The sequence below is a fragment of the Dipteris shenzhenensis genome, chromosome 11 (genome assembly GCF_047967505.1).
Source record: "Dipteris shenzhenensis isolate YYH24624 ecotype China chromosome 11, Dip_SZ_1.0, whole genome shotgun sequence".
NCBI classification, from domain to species: Eukaryota; Viridiplantae; Streptophyta; class Polypodiopsida; order Gleicheniales; family Dipteridaceae; genus Dipteris; species Dipteris shenzhenensis.
In genome coordinates, this window is record NC_141606.1 from 1069193 (window position 1) to 1086308 (window position 17116).

At 44.0% G+C, this 17116-nt stretch overlaps 1 protein-coding gene across 1 annotated transcript in view; it reads left to right on the plus strand.

The window, feature by feature from the left end:
• The window catches only part of LOC147896457 (ribonuclease E/G-like protein, chloroplastic), a 94432-nt gene that overhangs the window by 37718 nt on the left and 39598 nt on the right, over window positions 1-17116 (plus strand). Inside the window, exons 5-6 of the mRNA XM_087381283.1 lie at window positions 5259-5383; window positions 16923-17067. Of these exons, the coding sequence (XP_087237409.1) occupies window positions 5259-5383; window positions 16923-17067 (270 nt within the window). The remainder of the gene's footprint in view (window positions 1-5258; window positions 5384-16922; window positions 17068-17116) is intronic.

Below are 17116 nucleotides of genomic sequence, written 5' to 3' on the forward strand. Positions count from 1 at the left end.
AATACCAATTCTGGTTCTTTTTGTCTTCCCATTTGCAGGCAGCAGGGCTGCAACTTACAAGCTGCAAATTTGCAAAAGAGGGCAAATAAGGCAAAGGAGCAATTTGCAAAAGAGGACTTGAAGCCATAGCTGCTGCAAAATGGGAAAAGAGAGCAGCCATAGGCTGAGATAGCCATTACCTTGAAGGCTTGACGTTTGGAGCAAGTAGAGCGTAGAGGAAGGCTGCAGCTGTACGGTGACTACTCACATTTGGAGCAGGTAGAGGCTGTACAAGGGGTGAGCTTAAGGGCTGACTCTTGAGTCCTGAGCAGTGAGGGGAACTGCGTGTTGAAGAAGAGGGCAAAGGGCTGCTTATATAGGCCCTTGAGAGAGCAAAGTCGGCCATACAATGGAAGGTGGGGGTGTGCCGGGTGTATAGGCGAGTTGGGAGCGTAACAATACGATGTACGGGTATGAAAATACGTGGAAATCATTTTTTAATAAGGTTAGGATCCCAAAATTTTTGCCTCCCAAAAAGGCATGTACGGAATACCGCACGTACGGAACGCGTACAGAAAAACCATCCATATGCGTACAGACCTATCTATGGGGCCAGATACACGTCGAATTGTAGCGTTGATAGATGATGTGCAGAAATCATTTGCCATGACATATATGGGCAGGTTGCATTACTATCTGTTGGCTAGTTTTGAGGGTGGTATAATGATGAGCCAATCCAGGTACATTGGACAGCTCTTACAATGCTTCGAGTTTGAGGATTGTAAGCCGATTTATACACCATTAAATTCTGACTTTCGTTTCTTTGCTAAGGATGTGAGTGACCTATTTGATGCTACCATTCACAGATAGGTTGTAGGCTGCCTTATCTATTTATGTCACACCAAGCCTTATTTGTAGTATGTAGTGTCTCAGCTAAGCAGGTTCATGCACAAACCCAGTACACAGCATTGGAAAGTAGTGAAATGTGTCTCCCGACATTGGAAAGGCATTAATGTTTGGGACTATTATATGATGATAAGTCTTCATTGGTGATGCATGCTTTCATGGACAGTGACTCGGCTGGTTGTGAACTCGTGTGTCTCACAGTGACAACTGTCTCATGCTTGGCTTTTAATGCATTTCTTGGTTGAGCAAGAGGTAGCCTAAAGTTGCTACTTCTAGTTGTCAAGCTGCGCACATGGTAGCCTTCATAGCTACAGTAGAGTGCATTTGGCTCTAATTGCAGATCTTGATGTCAGCCAGGCCACTTCCACCATGATCTACAACACTGGTAGTCAGAGTGCTTTGACTGTTGCACGGCATCCAGTCTTCCATGTTCGTAGGAAGTACGTTGAGGTGCTCAATCACCATGTTCAACAACGGCTGTTAGTTGGAGATATACAGTTGTCCTATGTTTCCATGGAGGATAATGGAGCAGCTCTTTCCATGAAGGCTCAACTGCAAGGCAAGTTTGAAGCTTTTCAGCAAGCTTTATACTTGGTACCTTTCGTTACGTGATTTTGATCTCCCTGTACTATCATAGGGTGCTATACCCATCACGGATGAACATGTGCAACCATGATTTATCTTTCCACCTATACCTGACATTTATCTAGGATACTTCAACCATACCATCGAGGGGGGTTTGTTGCTGCTTAGTCCTCTTATGGCCTTGTAGGCTAGTTAGGACTAGTTAGGGCAATTTCTCCTATTGGGACATCTAATCCTGGTTCACTTAGGACACTTAGTTCTAAGTTGAGTTTGGGCCATATGTTGGCCACTTTTTGTACTTTTCGATTATCTATTTGCAAGTAACACATTAGTTCCTTCAGCTTGTTGTCTCCTGCTTGCATTCCAGCTCCCTCCATTGCTCCCCACATCCAAGACCAATAATACTTCCAATGCAAGGCCAAACAAGCTGAGTCCATACTTGCAAAAAAATAAAGATAACCAGCCATAAAACAGTCTGGAATAACTGAAATTGACGTGTAGGATGACAACGAGCAGCAATATTCTATAGATTGATGAAACCACTTCAGAATTGATGAAACCATCTCAAAACATAGTTATTTTGATGGCATCGAACGAAAGTAGAGTCCGCCATCTCAAAATGACTTGTCTAGAACGGGAGAATCTGAGCTTGAGATGATGGTGGCCAGGTTCAAAAAACTAGCAACAGTCTGCAAACAGGTGTGCACAGTTCATGAACAGTGACAACAGTTTCAAGATAGGTTCACCTCCTTCAGAAAGCGGTCGAATTAGCAAAAAAAATCTCCAAAGGTGGCGCCCAGTTAAACGAGTCAACTAAATAGGTGCTTCACAGTGAGATTACTCCAGAAGGTGGTGGCTTGTCAAAATAGGGCTGACCAACAATGTTTGTCATTCTAGAAGTAGTGCTTTGGACATGCCAGGAAAAGCAAGCAAGTCTGAACCCAAGAGGAAAGACTACACAGATACCAAATGTGAACAAATGGAAGTGAGATTGTAGGGAGGCAAGGAGTTGATGCTCGAACTCATCAGATTCAAATAGGGAAGAATGAGAGAGTGAAACCAACATGACATAACTCTAAAAACCCCAACTCAACCATTAACTAGAGATGATCTTGTTGTGGTCCAGATCTCCTAACTACAACCCTAATCTATTGTGAAGGAACTTAATGCAGCTTTGCATACCCTTTCTTGCTACTGGGATCCCTAGTCAGGATAAGATCATCCACATAGAAAATTACCATCATTGTCTTGTCCCTCTGAATGATGGTACAGGTTTGTATCCGACAAACTTTGAGAAAGACGAATCTATGATAAGTCGTCATCGTTGCATTGGTTCCATGCTCGAGGAGTTTGTTTCAACCATAGAGCGCCTTCTTAAGTCTATAAACCATGGTTCTCTTGGTCTGAGATCCCTTTGGCTGCTCCACATAGACTTCCTTGTCCAAGTCTCCATTGAGAAAAGAAGATTTTACATCCATCTGGTAGATAGGCCACTTATAGTAGGCAGCTAGTGTTATCAATGCACGAATTGTTTCCATTTGGGTCGTTGGTGCAAATATCTCATATTAAGCAAGGCTTTCAGCTTGTGAATAACCCTTTGCCACCAATGCGTTTTGTACTTGTTGAGTGTACCGCTTGACTTGTACTTAGCTTTGTAGATCCACTTTAGTGTCACAAGAAACGTTTCTAGATTTTGACGAGCATTTCGTCTAGAAACAGGTACAAAATTGTATTTTATATAAATTACATATACTTTTCTCTTTTTTTCATTTGAAAATTAAATTATGATAAATAATCTCCATCTCTCTCTCTCTCTCTCTCTCTCTCTCTCTCTCTCAAATACACACATACACATTGAGCACTCTCAGAAGACACATGTGATACCCTATAGGCAAAGGGTTGAGCTTACTAATTAGTAATTAGCCACAGATCTAGACTTAGAATTACAAGTGTATTATGCATATGCCATAGTTAAAACAATAAACCTTATAATTCAAAATCAAGATTCATTCAACTTTCAAAGTTCATGTTTAAATTTTAATGCCCATTTGACGATACATATCACGAAAGATGGTCCATGGATTAGATTTCATTTTTCAAGACTCAAGGGTCAACCATCGATTCAAAAGATAACAAAATGTAATACATGTCGCTAGCTGCTACATTCTAGTCTCTAGAGCTAGGGCCTTGTCCCCTCTCCAAGATCTGCGGCCTCATCACTGTGATCAGCAGATGAATCTGCAAGCTCTGAAGAGGAAATGGAAGTACCGCCTTGAACCAATGTGTGGCTCGGAACTGATCAGAGTCCTCCGAGTCTATAGTATTTGACAATGATGCCTCCTCCTCTTGCTTTGGATCTTCTCTGCCTTGACGTCCTTGGGATGATGATGCATGAATAGATACATGCGATTCCTCACGTGAGGCTCTTGCTTGACGCTGATAACCACGAATCTGAGGAGTCGTCTGTGATGATCCCAAGGCCGTGCCAGGTGTCCTTGTATTCTTGACAGCAGTAGCGAGTACTCGTCGTGCACGAGCTCGAGCTATCGAACGTGTCTAACGTCAGAATCAGAGCGTATCCTATCGCAGGAAGTTGTAGGCATCGTCAGACATACCAATAACTTTCATCTTTATCTTGTTAGTATTGACTTGCTTTGGCGTCCACTCAATGCTACTAGTATCATGTGTAGATTTGTACTATCAAGCAGACGTAGGTTGACATTTGCATATACCAACCTGTTGAGCTGCTCCAACCTAACACAATTTATAAAGTATAAAGAAATCAATCCTCACGACTTGAGATTTATTGTTCAAAATATTATGAGCTATAAATAATAACTTATATTTACTGACTAAGCAGTTAAGAACTTGTTTCTCTTCCAAGTGTGTATGCCTGCACATATATTGCATATCCTCTCAGCTGGACCTGATGTGCAATCTTGTGAGAGGATGTAGGTTTTGGAACAAGGAATTTCAATTTCCAAATGTCTCCCACCAAGTACGAGCCAAAAGCCTGTGGTCTCTTTCCTTTTTCTATTGCACTGGAGAAATTATCCATGTCATTGCGGACTCCACTATACCCTCTTCAATGCTATTGCAATTTGCAATACAAAAAAGATAACATAAATAATTAGGCAATATAAAGCAATTAGCAGTGAGCAGGCTGCCATAACTTACTAACTTGCAAGCCATGCTAATCTTGATTCTTAAATCACCTCACCTATTGTGGACTGATGGGTCGCATACTTTCTCCAAGTATTGGGTCCATTCGTTCACAAGCACCAGATCATTCCATTTAGCAGGCTCTTTCCACAAGGGATGGAGAATCTTTAAACGTGTGGTGCAGATAGTCCCAAAACTAGTAGATGTAAGGGATGATGCTTCTGCTCTTCTAGCAGCTACAAGTGCACGGTAAAGCTTCTTCATTGAAGTTGCTTCAGGAATATTAGCCACCTCAGGCCTGAGTCTTTGAGGGTCGTCATGTACCACCGTGGTAAGGCCTGTGATCTTTTAGATAGACAATATACCTCAGTCATTCTATTGGAATAATCTATAAAGTACGTAGGTTAATGTTGAAAATACATCATCTTAAAGAAGGTTTTGAACGTGCGATCTTAGTTAGTATAATCAAAATGACACTTGACGCTGAAAGTCTACCAGAGAACGTGTGCAGGTTTTGTTTTGATTGTTTTTCTCTGCTCTTAAAGAGTTGTTAGTTTTGATGGGAGTCTTGGATATTGTTGTTGTCTTAGCAAAATACATTTTTGAAGTTAGTAGTGCTCATGCAGGTTACAAGCTATCTTCAAGAAGTTGCTCCACAACTGTCGAATCGTGTCGAACTTTACACAGGAACAATGCCGATTTTTGATGTATTTAATCTTGAATCAGAGATTGACAAACTTTTAAGTGAAAGGTGTGTCCTGTATGCCACACAAAGTCATAAATTTTCTTGTATGCATTTTTCCTAAGGGATCTGTTTATGTTGTGAAGCATTTTTTTGATGTGACAATGTAGTTTTGGCTCTTGGTAACCTTCAAATAAAAGCTAAGAAAACTTCTGGTTATTTTTTTTTTAAATTTGAAAAAGTTGCCAGATGTTGTTGGAAAAAGCGATGAGCTATGGACATAGTTCACTAAATTATCCTTGGGGGTAATTTTGGGTTAGGATGAATAAAAGGTAAAAAAGAGTGGTAGGTAGACCTCAGGTCCTAGGGTAGGACATCCATGACGTTATGTCAGGGGCAACATTAGAGATTTTGAAGGGGCCACATGATGTGGCAAGCCCACATACATTCATCATAGATGATGGGGATGGTTGCCACATCAGACGATTCTATTGGACTATCTCTTGCAGCCTTGCCACATGTCACACAGACACACTCACCATCTCACTCACTCTAGGGCAGCCAATTAGATGCAAGTATTGTATCTAGTGCATGTGTTTGGTACATGCTGATTGGGTACGCTGTTCTAGTGTGACATAGTATGGGGAGTAGTGGAAGCTTCCTTGCTTCATTTTTTGCTTTATAGCTTCCACACGAAGCCTTCACTGGTACTAGAGAAAAGACATTGTCTTTGCTGAAGATTCCGTCATGCTCTTTTTGGACTGTCAAAAACCACCAACTGTCGTTTCTTCTGATATCTTTGATACATTTTTGGACTTGCTCAAGTTTGTATCAGATTTAGATGAGCTAATGGAGGCTCCAACTCAGCCACAAGAAGGTGCTTGGCAGCCACATATGGGATCTGATTTACAGCCCGATATGCCTTCCATTGATGAGGCCACGGCAGATCAAGCAGTGACTGAAGAGAGGACCGGCATAAGACAGCAGAAAAAAGTGCCTAGATGTCTGTTAGATACCTTAAAGGACAGCAAACAAGCTGAGCGCACCAGGGCGGCCTCTTGTCACATGTACGGACACTTAATGAAAGTTGCATTGATTGCTATAGCATGCGATGAAGAGCCACTGTGTCATAAAGATGCTTTTGAGAGCAAGGATTGGATGGATGTATGAACTCTGAGTTAGATGAATTCTTCACGTAGCCTAGACCACTCTCTCTCTCTCTCTCTCTCTCTCTCTCTCCCCCCCTCTCCCGCTAGCCCCTCCGCTCCGCCTCATCCTCCCTCACCCGCTCAGCCTCTGTGTGTGTGTGTGTGCGCGCGCGCTCTCGCTTCCTCTCTGCTCACGTCCATCGCTCATCGCTCATTGCTCACGTCCATCTCTCTTGCCCACGTCCATCGCTCATCGCTCTACTGTCTGACCGTTGCTCCTCCCCGCTCGCTCTTAGCTCGTGTGCTAACATCCGTCCTCAGCTCATCCGTCCCTCTCTCTCTGCCCACGCTGTTGTTGACTCGCCATAGTCTGCACCATAGCTAGCGCCACCTTAGCCTTAGCTTTAGCCTCGCCATAGCCTCCGTTCGTCACCTCAGCAACAGCCTTCGTTCGTCACCTCAGTAGCAGCCTCATCGAGTTTATTGCGGCAAAAAGCAAGGTGTGCTGTTCCACTGTGGGGCGACGAAGTACTCACAGGAAGCCCAATCGTGAATCATGTGACGGTCAGATCTCCACGGCGAAATTCGGGTGTTGGACGTAAGCGCCTGGAAGGACTTCGAGATCCTGAGGTAGGGGCCACGTATGCAGAAGACGCTCAGCGTGATACATGGCAGGTCATTAACCGTCAGGTCTTGAGGCGTCCATAGGCGACAGGGAGCTATCTCCTCTCTGAGAACCGGTCTAGGCGTTGGCAGAAAAGGCGGCTAACAGGATGCTCCGAGGGCGTCACGGCGCTGATGTATTCACAGGTCTTGCAAGGTACACAGTGATGACGTGGCGTTTACACATGGCGCCGAAGTGACGTGGCAACTTGAAAGTCCACGTGGCACATACACATAGCAGTGTTGACGTGTCAATCTGACACGTGTTAGCTGATGTGGCACTTGCAATAGACTCCTGACGTGGTGTGGCATCTGACGTGATCTGCCACCTAGACAGTTGATGTGGCATGGCCAGCTAGATGCTGAGGTGGCAAACTTGAGGTTAAGCTAACCTCATCACAGCTAGTTGACCTGGCTAGAGGCCCAATTGAGACAGCCAACTAGACTGCTCTTCCAACTAGACCAAGGCAGAACTAATCTGGTCAGTCTGACCAGACAGTTACCATCCAGTCACAAACTAACTGTCCCAAAAAAAAGAAAAGAAACAGTTGCAGAGACAGCTTCTGCCATCAATTTCCACCTTCCTGTTCAGAGAAAAGGGCCATGGAAAGCTCACCCGATCAAAAACGGAGAGGGGAAAAAGACAGGAAATACAGCATAATTTGGACCAAAGGGCAGAAAGTAGAGGATGGGAATGCCAAAGCATGTCTATCCACTATCAAAGAGGTATGTAAGCTACAAGATGCTGAAATTGAATGCTTACAAAAGAAATTGGAGACAAGTTTTCAAACCTACGTGCTCAAATGAATGACGACATGAAGGGATGGCAAGAAGAAATGCATGCAAAATCGGCAAAACAAATTGGTAAAATGCAGATGGATATGATGCGAGATATGGACGTGAAAAACAGTCTTCTTACATCCAAGATTGAGATCCTGGAAACTCAGGTGATTAGTCTCCAAGATCAGAATGTAAAACTGAAGGCAAATATACACGGAGATGAAGGGGAGCTTCAGCCATATCTACACGAGGAGCTGAACATCATTAGGGAACAAATGAAGCAGCTCAAGGGGGCAAAGGGAACTTCAGAAGAAGGATGCAAGATTATAGATGAACTGAAATCTGGGGAGCGAAAATGCCCAGGTGGTGTGCGCAGCGAGAATGGAGTGTGTTCAGCAGTAGAGAGTGCAGAGAGAGAGTAGAGGCTTGAGTTGGGTGTGTACCAGTGTGGTACACACAAAGAATGAAAGAATGTATTTATGTTTTAGGGTACGGTACACTTACACCCACAAGGGTGCGGTCACATGTACAAGTAAAATATATACACGGGAAGTGAAGCGAAGGGCCTTTACACCCAACAACCTCCCACTTAAAGGTCATGAGCGAACCTTTAACCAACTCCCACTAGTCGAATGCAATGCTCATGCTGAGCCTTTGCAAGACTCTTTGTGAGAGCATCTGCAGGGTTATCTTGTGTTTTGATCTTAGTCAGTGTGACTAGACCATCATCGAGAACTTGTCTGATAAAGTGGTACCGTATATCAATATGTTTGGTACGTGCATGAAACATGGCATTCTTAGCCAAGCATATGGCACTCTGGCTATCACATCCAAGTATAGGTGTTTTGGTGGGCAGCCCAAAATCCTTGACCAAGCGACCAAGCCAAACAGCTTCTTTCGAAGTATCCAAGTCACCTGCCATGTCTGCATCACAATATCCCTGCAGATCTAATGTACCCTTTCCATAACAAATACATTTTCTTTGTGTGCCTTTAAGGTACCGGAAGATACATTTCACTGCCTCCCAATGTGCTTTGCCAGGATTTGACATAAACCTACTTACAACTCCCACTGCATGAGCAATGTCAGGTCTAGTGGCAACCATAGCATACATGAGTGACCCACAAGCTGAAGCATAAGGAACACCCTTCATAGAGCTGGCTGCCTTGTCATCTTTTGGACAATCTGCTTTGCTGAGCTTAAGGTATGGTGGTAATGGAACACCAAGTGGCTTAGCATCTGCCATAGAGAAACGGTCAAGTACTTTGCTGATGTACTTTTCTTGTGAGAGAAATAAGAGCTTCTGCTCTCTATCTCTCGTCACACGCATGCCCAAAATATGTTCAGCTGCACCCAAGTCCTTCATGGAAAAGGCTGAATTCAGCTGTCTTTTTAATGCATTAACCTGGCTCTTATGCTTACCAGCAATAAGCATATCATCCACATAAAGCACAAGGATAATAAGGCTTCCATCATCATCCTTCTTTGTGTATAAGCAGTGATCTGCATTGCTTCTTTTAAACCCATGTGAGAGCATGAAGGCATCAAATTTCTTATACCACTGTCTAGGAGCCTGTTTTAAACCATACAAGCTTCTCTTAAGCTTGCACACCAAATGCTCCTTTCCTGGCATAACAAAGCCCTCTGGCTGTTGCATTGCTACAATAGCAAACAATACACGAAGAGTGGTCATTTTGACAACAGGTGAAAAGACTTCCTGAAAGTCAATCCCCTCTTTCTGTGTATAACCCTTTAGCCACAAGCTTGGCTTTGTATTTGGGTTTGCCATCCACACATTTGATTTTGTAGACCCACTTGTTAGGAATAGGTTTCCTATCTTTGGGCAATGAAACCAAATCCCAAGTATCATTCTGATACAATGACTTCATTTCTTCCTGCATAGCTTGCTCCCACTTTTTCTTTAACTCACATGACAATGCCTCTTTATATGTGAGAGGCTCACCCTCATCTGTGAGTAAAATGCAGTCCGAAGAGGGATCAAACCTTCGTATAGGTCTCCTGACACGTGTAGACCTTCTCACTGAATGATCTATGTTATCAGGCAATGGATCTACATCCAAAGGAATGTCAATAACCTCATGATTTGGCTGTTGAACTGCATTTTCAGGTTGCTGTAATACATTTTCAGGCTGCTGTAATTCATTTTCAGGCTGCTGTAATTCATTTTCAGCATGCTGATTTTGTTGTTCAAACTGATTTTCAGCATCCCTTTGCTGCCCATTTGCATCTGGCTCAATAATGACACGCTGATTATCATAACCAGCAATTTCAGTCCCAAGGGCTGATTACAGCATATACACAAACCAAATGTGACCCAGCTCTACTATGACCATTTTTTGAGAGTATCAGAGGATGGGCTCATCATCAAATCTCAGTATCTTGAGGATAGAGGAGTCTCACACGCGCTGAGGATTGCCATCGGACAGATGCGGGTATCATCCCATCAGCTGAGGATCGAGGCATGGAGAGCTACAGGCATACCCAGAGAGTAGCGTACTTGTAGGTTGTGCACGATGGGGGCGGTCAAGACAGAGGAGCACTTCCTATGTGTCTGCCCAGCCTACTATGAGATCCGAGGGCGCTACCACTGCCTTTTTCAGGAGGGGCACGGCTTTGGCCCACTCTCATGACTGATCCACTTCCAGGACCAGGTCTGTATTGGGCTCTACCTGATGGAGATGCGATGACACAGAGAGACGCTACTAAGACATATCAGAGAGCAGTAGGATGGGACCACTGCACCACAAGGTACTGAGGTAGACCGAGCGCAGAGACAGGTCATGGATTTCTATGCATTTGATTCAGCTCCAGGGCACTTTGTAGTAGAGGAGAAGGAGCTAGCCGACATGAGAGATATATGGATCAGTGGAGAGAGTCGACACAACACTGATGGACGAGGGACACAGAGACCGTACACGACATGACAGGCGACCAGAGCACACACGATCGAGGTTCGACCTATTTCAGCTCTCCTCAGGGGAGAGCGACCGAGGCGAGGCGTCACCCTTGACATAGCCCATTGGATCCAGAGATCGAGGAGACCATGCCCTCCACCATGACGGGAGACTGCGCGACAAATGCAGATACGTGAGCTCTTTGCATCTCATTAGAGAGCCACCATGGAGCTTGGATACGTGGAGCTGGTTCATGCACTTGGGACTCTAGCTCTGAGTACTTGATATTTTCATGCCACCCTCATGCTATTTTGCTACTTTTTTGCTATTTTGTACTAGTATAGCATTACTCAGCAAGGGCCTTAGTGAGCCCTTTGCCTCGGTCCACAGTGGTCTGTATGAGTTACTTGATTCCGTACCTTGTCCTATAGGCCTGCTAGGCCTCCTGCGAACGTTAATATCTCTCTCTCTCTCTCTCTCTCTCTCTCTCTCTCTCTTTCATTAGAAGACACCTTGGCATCAAGGCTACCACACCCTACTCTCTCCTACTCCTAGAGACAGGATGCATACCCATAGAGTTGCATGCCTTGAAGAGAGTACTCAGATACATCACAAAGGTCAAGCGCATGAATAATGAAAGGCTGCCAAAGAGGGCATGGGTAGAAAGTCAAAAGTCCCAAAAGACGAATAAGGGTAAGATTTTGGCATCTGGATGGGCACTAGATTTAAAAAAATGGTTCCAAAAATGGGAGGTAGAGAGGTACTTGGACTACTCTCCAGAGGAGGTAGATGAGGATGCCTTTCATCATGACCTGCTGAATGCACTCCACAGGAAATGGCAAACAGCTGAAAACAGAGATAAGTTTGAGTACTACCGTACATTTATCAACCCCGAATATTGGGCTACTTATACAGGAAGAGAAACAGCCACGCAGAAGTACATTTGCACACCTATGGCAATACATAAGCGAAGAGCTTTGGCCTCACTTCGCACCCGATCACACCAGCTGCAGATTGAAATAGGAGGATGGAAAGATATGCCAAAAGAGAGGAGAATATGCCAATTATGTGACCAGGGAATGGCAGAAACTGAAGAACACATGGTAATGATATGCCCTTACTATACTCACATCCGGAAAGCATTTAGCTCTCTTCTCGAGGGACATAACAGACTGGCTGATATGCTACATAGCGGGTCACCCCCAGCTTTAGGAACGTTTGTCTATAAGCTTTTCAAGCACAGGAACTCACTAGAGACATAAAGGTAGTTTCTCTTAATACCCTCCCCTCCAAGGGAGGAGTCTTTGTGTACGAGGATTTTGTATTGCTCAGGTCCCATAGGCCGATTTTTGGTCTTCAGAGGACGATAATATATTCTTCTTCTTCTTCTTCTTCTCTTCTCTTTGCACAGTACAAGGGCCCAGAAGCAACATGGGCTGGGACCCCTGTAGGATTCTTTATTTTCAAATGAAAATTACAGAGTAGGAAGGTTTCAGCTGCCTGAGAGATGACGTCTTAACGTTGTAATTGCCACGTGTAGGATTCCTAAAGTCCACTAATTACATGCCAATTGAATTGGCAGGTATAGAGCCTTCCAAGCCCTTGGTCACATGCTAATGTAGTCTCTTCTTCGTAAGCACCCTTAGCGCATTAAAAGTAGGGCAATTTTCCATTCTCTTGTACCCACAACAATTAATTGTAGCACACAACCATGGTACCCATTAATTGTTAGCTGTTGCATGCAAATAGAAATCTCTAAACCAGTCCTAGTCTTTGTGGGCGTCCCTACCAAGTAAACCAGTGCGTACAAAATAAAGCGTACTCTGGTTGGTTGTGGTCAACCCTCTTTAACCATAGTTAAGAAATTTGACCAAGGTCAAAATACTTAACCCTAGTCAACCCTCTTGGCCTAAACCAAGTTTCCCTGACTGAAATTAGGCCTACTTGACTGGAGTCAAGTGTCGTTGACTGAAGTCAATGCTTGGACAAACTAACTCTTTGACCATAATTAAAATAAGTGAAGAACCTTTTGACTATGGTCAAATAAGAGGTCAAGTTTGTATTTCGACTTGGAGTATTTACAGCGTGGGGACATAGATTGAATACATTAGAATGGCACTTGGGAGTTGTGTTGACTTGCCTTGAGGCAAGCATGCTATAGGTACTAAGTGGGTTTAGAAACTCAAAAGGAAGGATGATGGCAATGTTGCAAAAGGCTATGCTCTGCAGCATGGAATTGATTTTGAGGAAACTTTTGCACCCATGTGATGCATTATGACCATTAGATGCGTCATGGCCATAGCAGCCCATTATTATTGGCAAGTGCATCAGCTTGACATCCAAACCACTTTCCTTCATCGAGATTTGCATACACATCTTATGAGCCCTGGTTTTCAGAATAACTCTAGAGAGAGCACTCTCTCAGTCTGCATGAGTGATGCTGACTTGCTGATTCTGGTTTTAGTACATAATATGCTCTTGATTGGACCTTCCACTCAGCATATTGCACCCTTTAAGGCTAATATGCAGCAGTCATTTTGCTATGACAGATTTGAGCCAGCTCCATGATTATCTTGGCATTCAATTTGCTCATGTTGAGTGGTATTATGATAAGTCGATCCAAGTACATTGGGTAGCTCCTACACAGATTTGAGTTTGAGGATTGCAAACCAATTTCTACACTTTTAAGTGTGATTTTTCGTTTCTCCATGGATGATTGTGTTGAGCCTTTTTGATGCCACTCTCTATCAGCAAGCTGTTGGATGCCTGATATATTTGTGTCACACATGGCCAAATCTTTCTTATGCTATTTTCTAGCTGAGCAGATTCATGCATAGTCCCGGTACGCAGCATTGGCATGCTATGAAGGGTGTCTTCCGAACTTGAGAGGCACTCAAGGTTTGGTCCTTCTCTTCTATGGCACTTGCAGGCTACCATGGATAGCTCTATCCTCTTCTATGGCACTTGCAGCAGGAGATCAGAGGTGCTGGTATGCACGTACAGAGAGATGGTTTGAGCGACTGGGGCTCCACATGGATAGACTACCTCCCTTCCAGTATAGCATGGATGCTCCGTTCTCTCCCCTCTTATCACACGAGGTCAACCAGGTTATCCGTGAGGATCTACTACAGCTACACACTTTTCGGACCTGGTTGGAACCGAGTGAACTCCCAGTGAAGCTTAGCTTCTACAGAGATCACTTCTTACATATCACAGCGGAGGGTTTCATTGACCCACCAGGATACACACAGATTCACCTACCCCACTCGATGAGGATCTCTCTTGGGCAGTTCCGGGTCTCTTCACACAGACTTCGCATCGAGAGCGGCAGAGCAGAGCGACTACCCAGGGAGCACACTATGTGACATACAGGAGGTTGAGATAGAGGAGCATTTCATCTTCAGGTGTCCTGTGTACTATGAGATCCGAGGACGTTTTCACTGCCTCTTCAGGGATAGTTATGGGATTTTAGCCCGTTTCCTCTGCTACCCAGACCAGCGGTGTTTGGCAGGTTTCATTCATGAGGCACTTAGACACCACGAGAGGATACTCCGAGCACGGAGACAGGAGCAGACTTCTTCCTCGGTTGATCCCTCTCAGAGCTCTATCACGGAGTTCTTTCAGCTAGATCACATGGACCCCAACGAGACGAGGCCTCGACATGACCGTGACCCAGAGCTCGTGACCCGACAGCTCAGACAGAGGGTCGACATACAGATCACACTTGGAGACATCCCCTCCTTGTTTAGAGTCGGAGCCCGACCAATGGGGGTCACAATAGCCCTGGTTAGACGTAGAGCTACGACCAGGAGACGTGCCAGGACCGCACCTTTGAGTAGCCGATAGCACTCTATTGCCGACTTCATGCCTCCACTGCCTCATCCATCCTGATATCTTGCTGTTGCTGGGGATGATGATGATATTGATGATGATGCTGAGATTGATATATAGTCGACCATCTACATGACTATGTTGTACTTAGGACTTAGTATTGCCATTCTGCTTTTTTGCTTTTTGCATTGGTATGGATGCTCGTTTAGTAGCTCCACTACCACAGCTCGTTGTATCAGGATTTTCACAGTCTCATAGACCCATCGGTCTTCCGAAGACTTTAATAAACTTTCTTTCTTTCTTTTCTTTCTTTCTTTCTATGGCCACCTTTCTTCACTTATCTTGCATGCTTTCAGAGGCAGTGAAAGTTGGGCTGGATGCTATGACATAAGGGTGTCATACAATGGCAGCTGTTTTATGCTTGGAGCTTCATGCATATTTTGGTTCAACAAAAAGTAGCCTACATTTGCTAAGCTGAGTACAAGGCAGATTTTACGGCCACAGTGGAATGTATCTGCCTACAACAGATCTCGATGTTTGCTAGACATGTCCAACCACTATCTACTGTGACAGTCAAAGTGCTTTAATCCAGCGTTTCATGCGCGTACTAAGCACAGTGAGGTTGATTATCCCTCTGTTAGGGAGAAACTGTCACTAGCATATATTTACTTGTCTTATGTTTTGATACAAGACAACGTGGCAGATATCTTCTTCAAGGCGCTTCCACAATGCAGGTTTGAAGCTTTTTGACAAGCTTTACACATGACCCATTAGTTACGTGATTCTGCCATCCCTGTATTTCCGTAGGTTCTTATAACCTTTTCAATGAATAGGTCCAAACATGGCATCAGCTCTTGGTATCTCTGAGACGTTTCCAGAGTATTTCACCCATAAGTGAGAGGGGGGTTTGATAGTTATAGCCCCTGGTATGGCCACACAGGCTAGTGAGTGGGCTAGTGTGGACTATCAGCTCACTTTGTACACTATTAGTTCACTTAGATAAAGTCAATCCTTATAACTTAATTTTTCTGCATGGGTTGACCAACCTAGGGTTCTAGGGTTATCCCGCAAAGTGATGTTCCTTCACTTCAGTTGTACTTCTTCTTGCACTCTTGTGTTGCCGCAATAACCTACACAGCTCGATTTTGGCTTCCTTGCCTCGTTTTCTGCTCCATAGCTTCCACACAAAGCCTTCGTTGCTGATGAAATCAAGGTTCTAGGTGGTGCTACCCATAACTGAACTATGTGACCACAATGTCGTGTTCTGACTTGGGAGCAAATTCAGAGGGCTTCCAAAGAAAATGAACAAATTGTCTCAAATGCTACAATTGTGCGCAAAACCTGCTGGCAAATAACGAATGGTACAGGCAATAGAAAAGTAGAGATAGGGATTTCTGTTAAAAGAGGGGCTGCCTCTAGTCTGGCTTAGGCAAGGCACCCTGTGCATGTGGCTTCCAATTTCATAAGATGCCTCAAGTTCTGCTAAGGTACTTAGGTGGATGTAGATTCATGCGCAAGCATGGAGTAAACTTGGATGGAGCAGTATGATGTGGAACTGGGGTACATGTTTGGGTCTTTAGTCTTTTGTTAATGCAGTTAGATTTTCTGCACATGGCTTAATCATCTCATGGGCGTTAATCATGAAGGAAGAAGTTGGTTGTGTGTAGCATTTATCACAACAGATTTTGAAGATCATGGATCACTTCTTTTTCGGGGGGGGGGGGGGGGGGGGGGGCGCGCAGAGATTGGATCTAGCATTTACAGCTTTTCCATTTGTCGAAAGCACTTGTTATTGAGAATGATCGAAGTCTTGTGTGCATCGTCTGCCCTGCTTGCTTTTGTTTAAGCCATGTTAAGACTTATAATATCCACCTTTTTTTCCCCTGTAGAAAGACTTCTATTAAGTATGAAAGAAACGCCAAGATCAAAGCTCCATCATGCAATGCATGAGAAAACAAACACCCTAGTTGATAATATGTGCTTTTCCAGATGGAGAGTGGTCCTTAACGTCTGTGTTTACTTCTTTCCTATAAGACTGCCAATCTGTAATTTTGTGGTTCAAGATTGAGAAAAACATCTCACGTGTTATAGCTCTTGTTGAGAAGTTTTGGGGTTTACTGTCTCATTGAGTATGATCTGCACAATCTGCTAAAGCATCGTTGTAGATTATTCTGCTCGAATAAGTTCTAAAATTTTGAATAATCTCTCAAGAGGAGAAGTCCTGCACATAAAAAAAGTTTTGATTGCTCCCTATTGTATTATGTAAAACAGGGTACAGCTACACAATGGTGCTTATTTGGTGATAGAGGAGACTGAAGCTTTAGTTTCCATAGATGTAAATGGTGGTGCTGGAATGCTTGGAAAGAGCATGAAATCTGATGCTATCCTTGAAGCAAACCTGGCTGCTGCACGACAGGTAGTTGTGTGACTTTGCGGATGTCCAGTAGGCGAAAAGTTTATCAAAG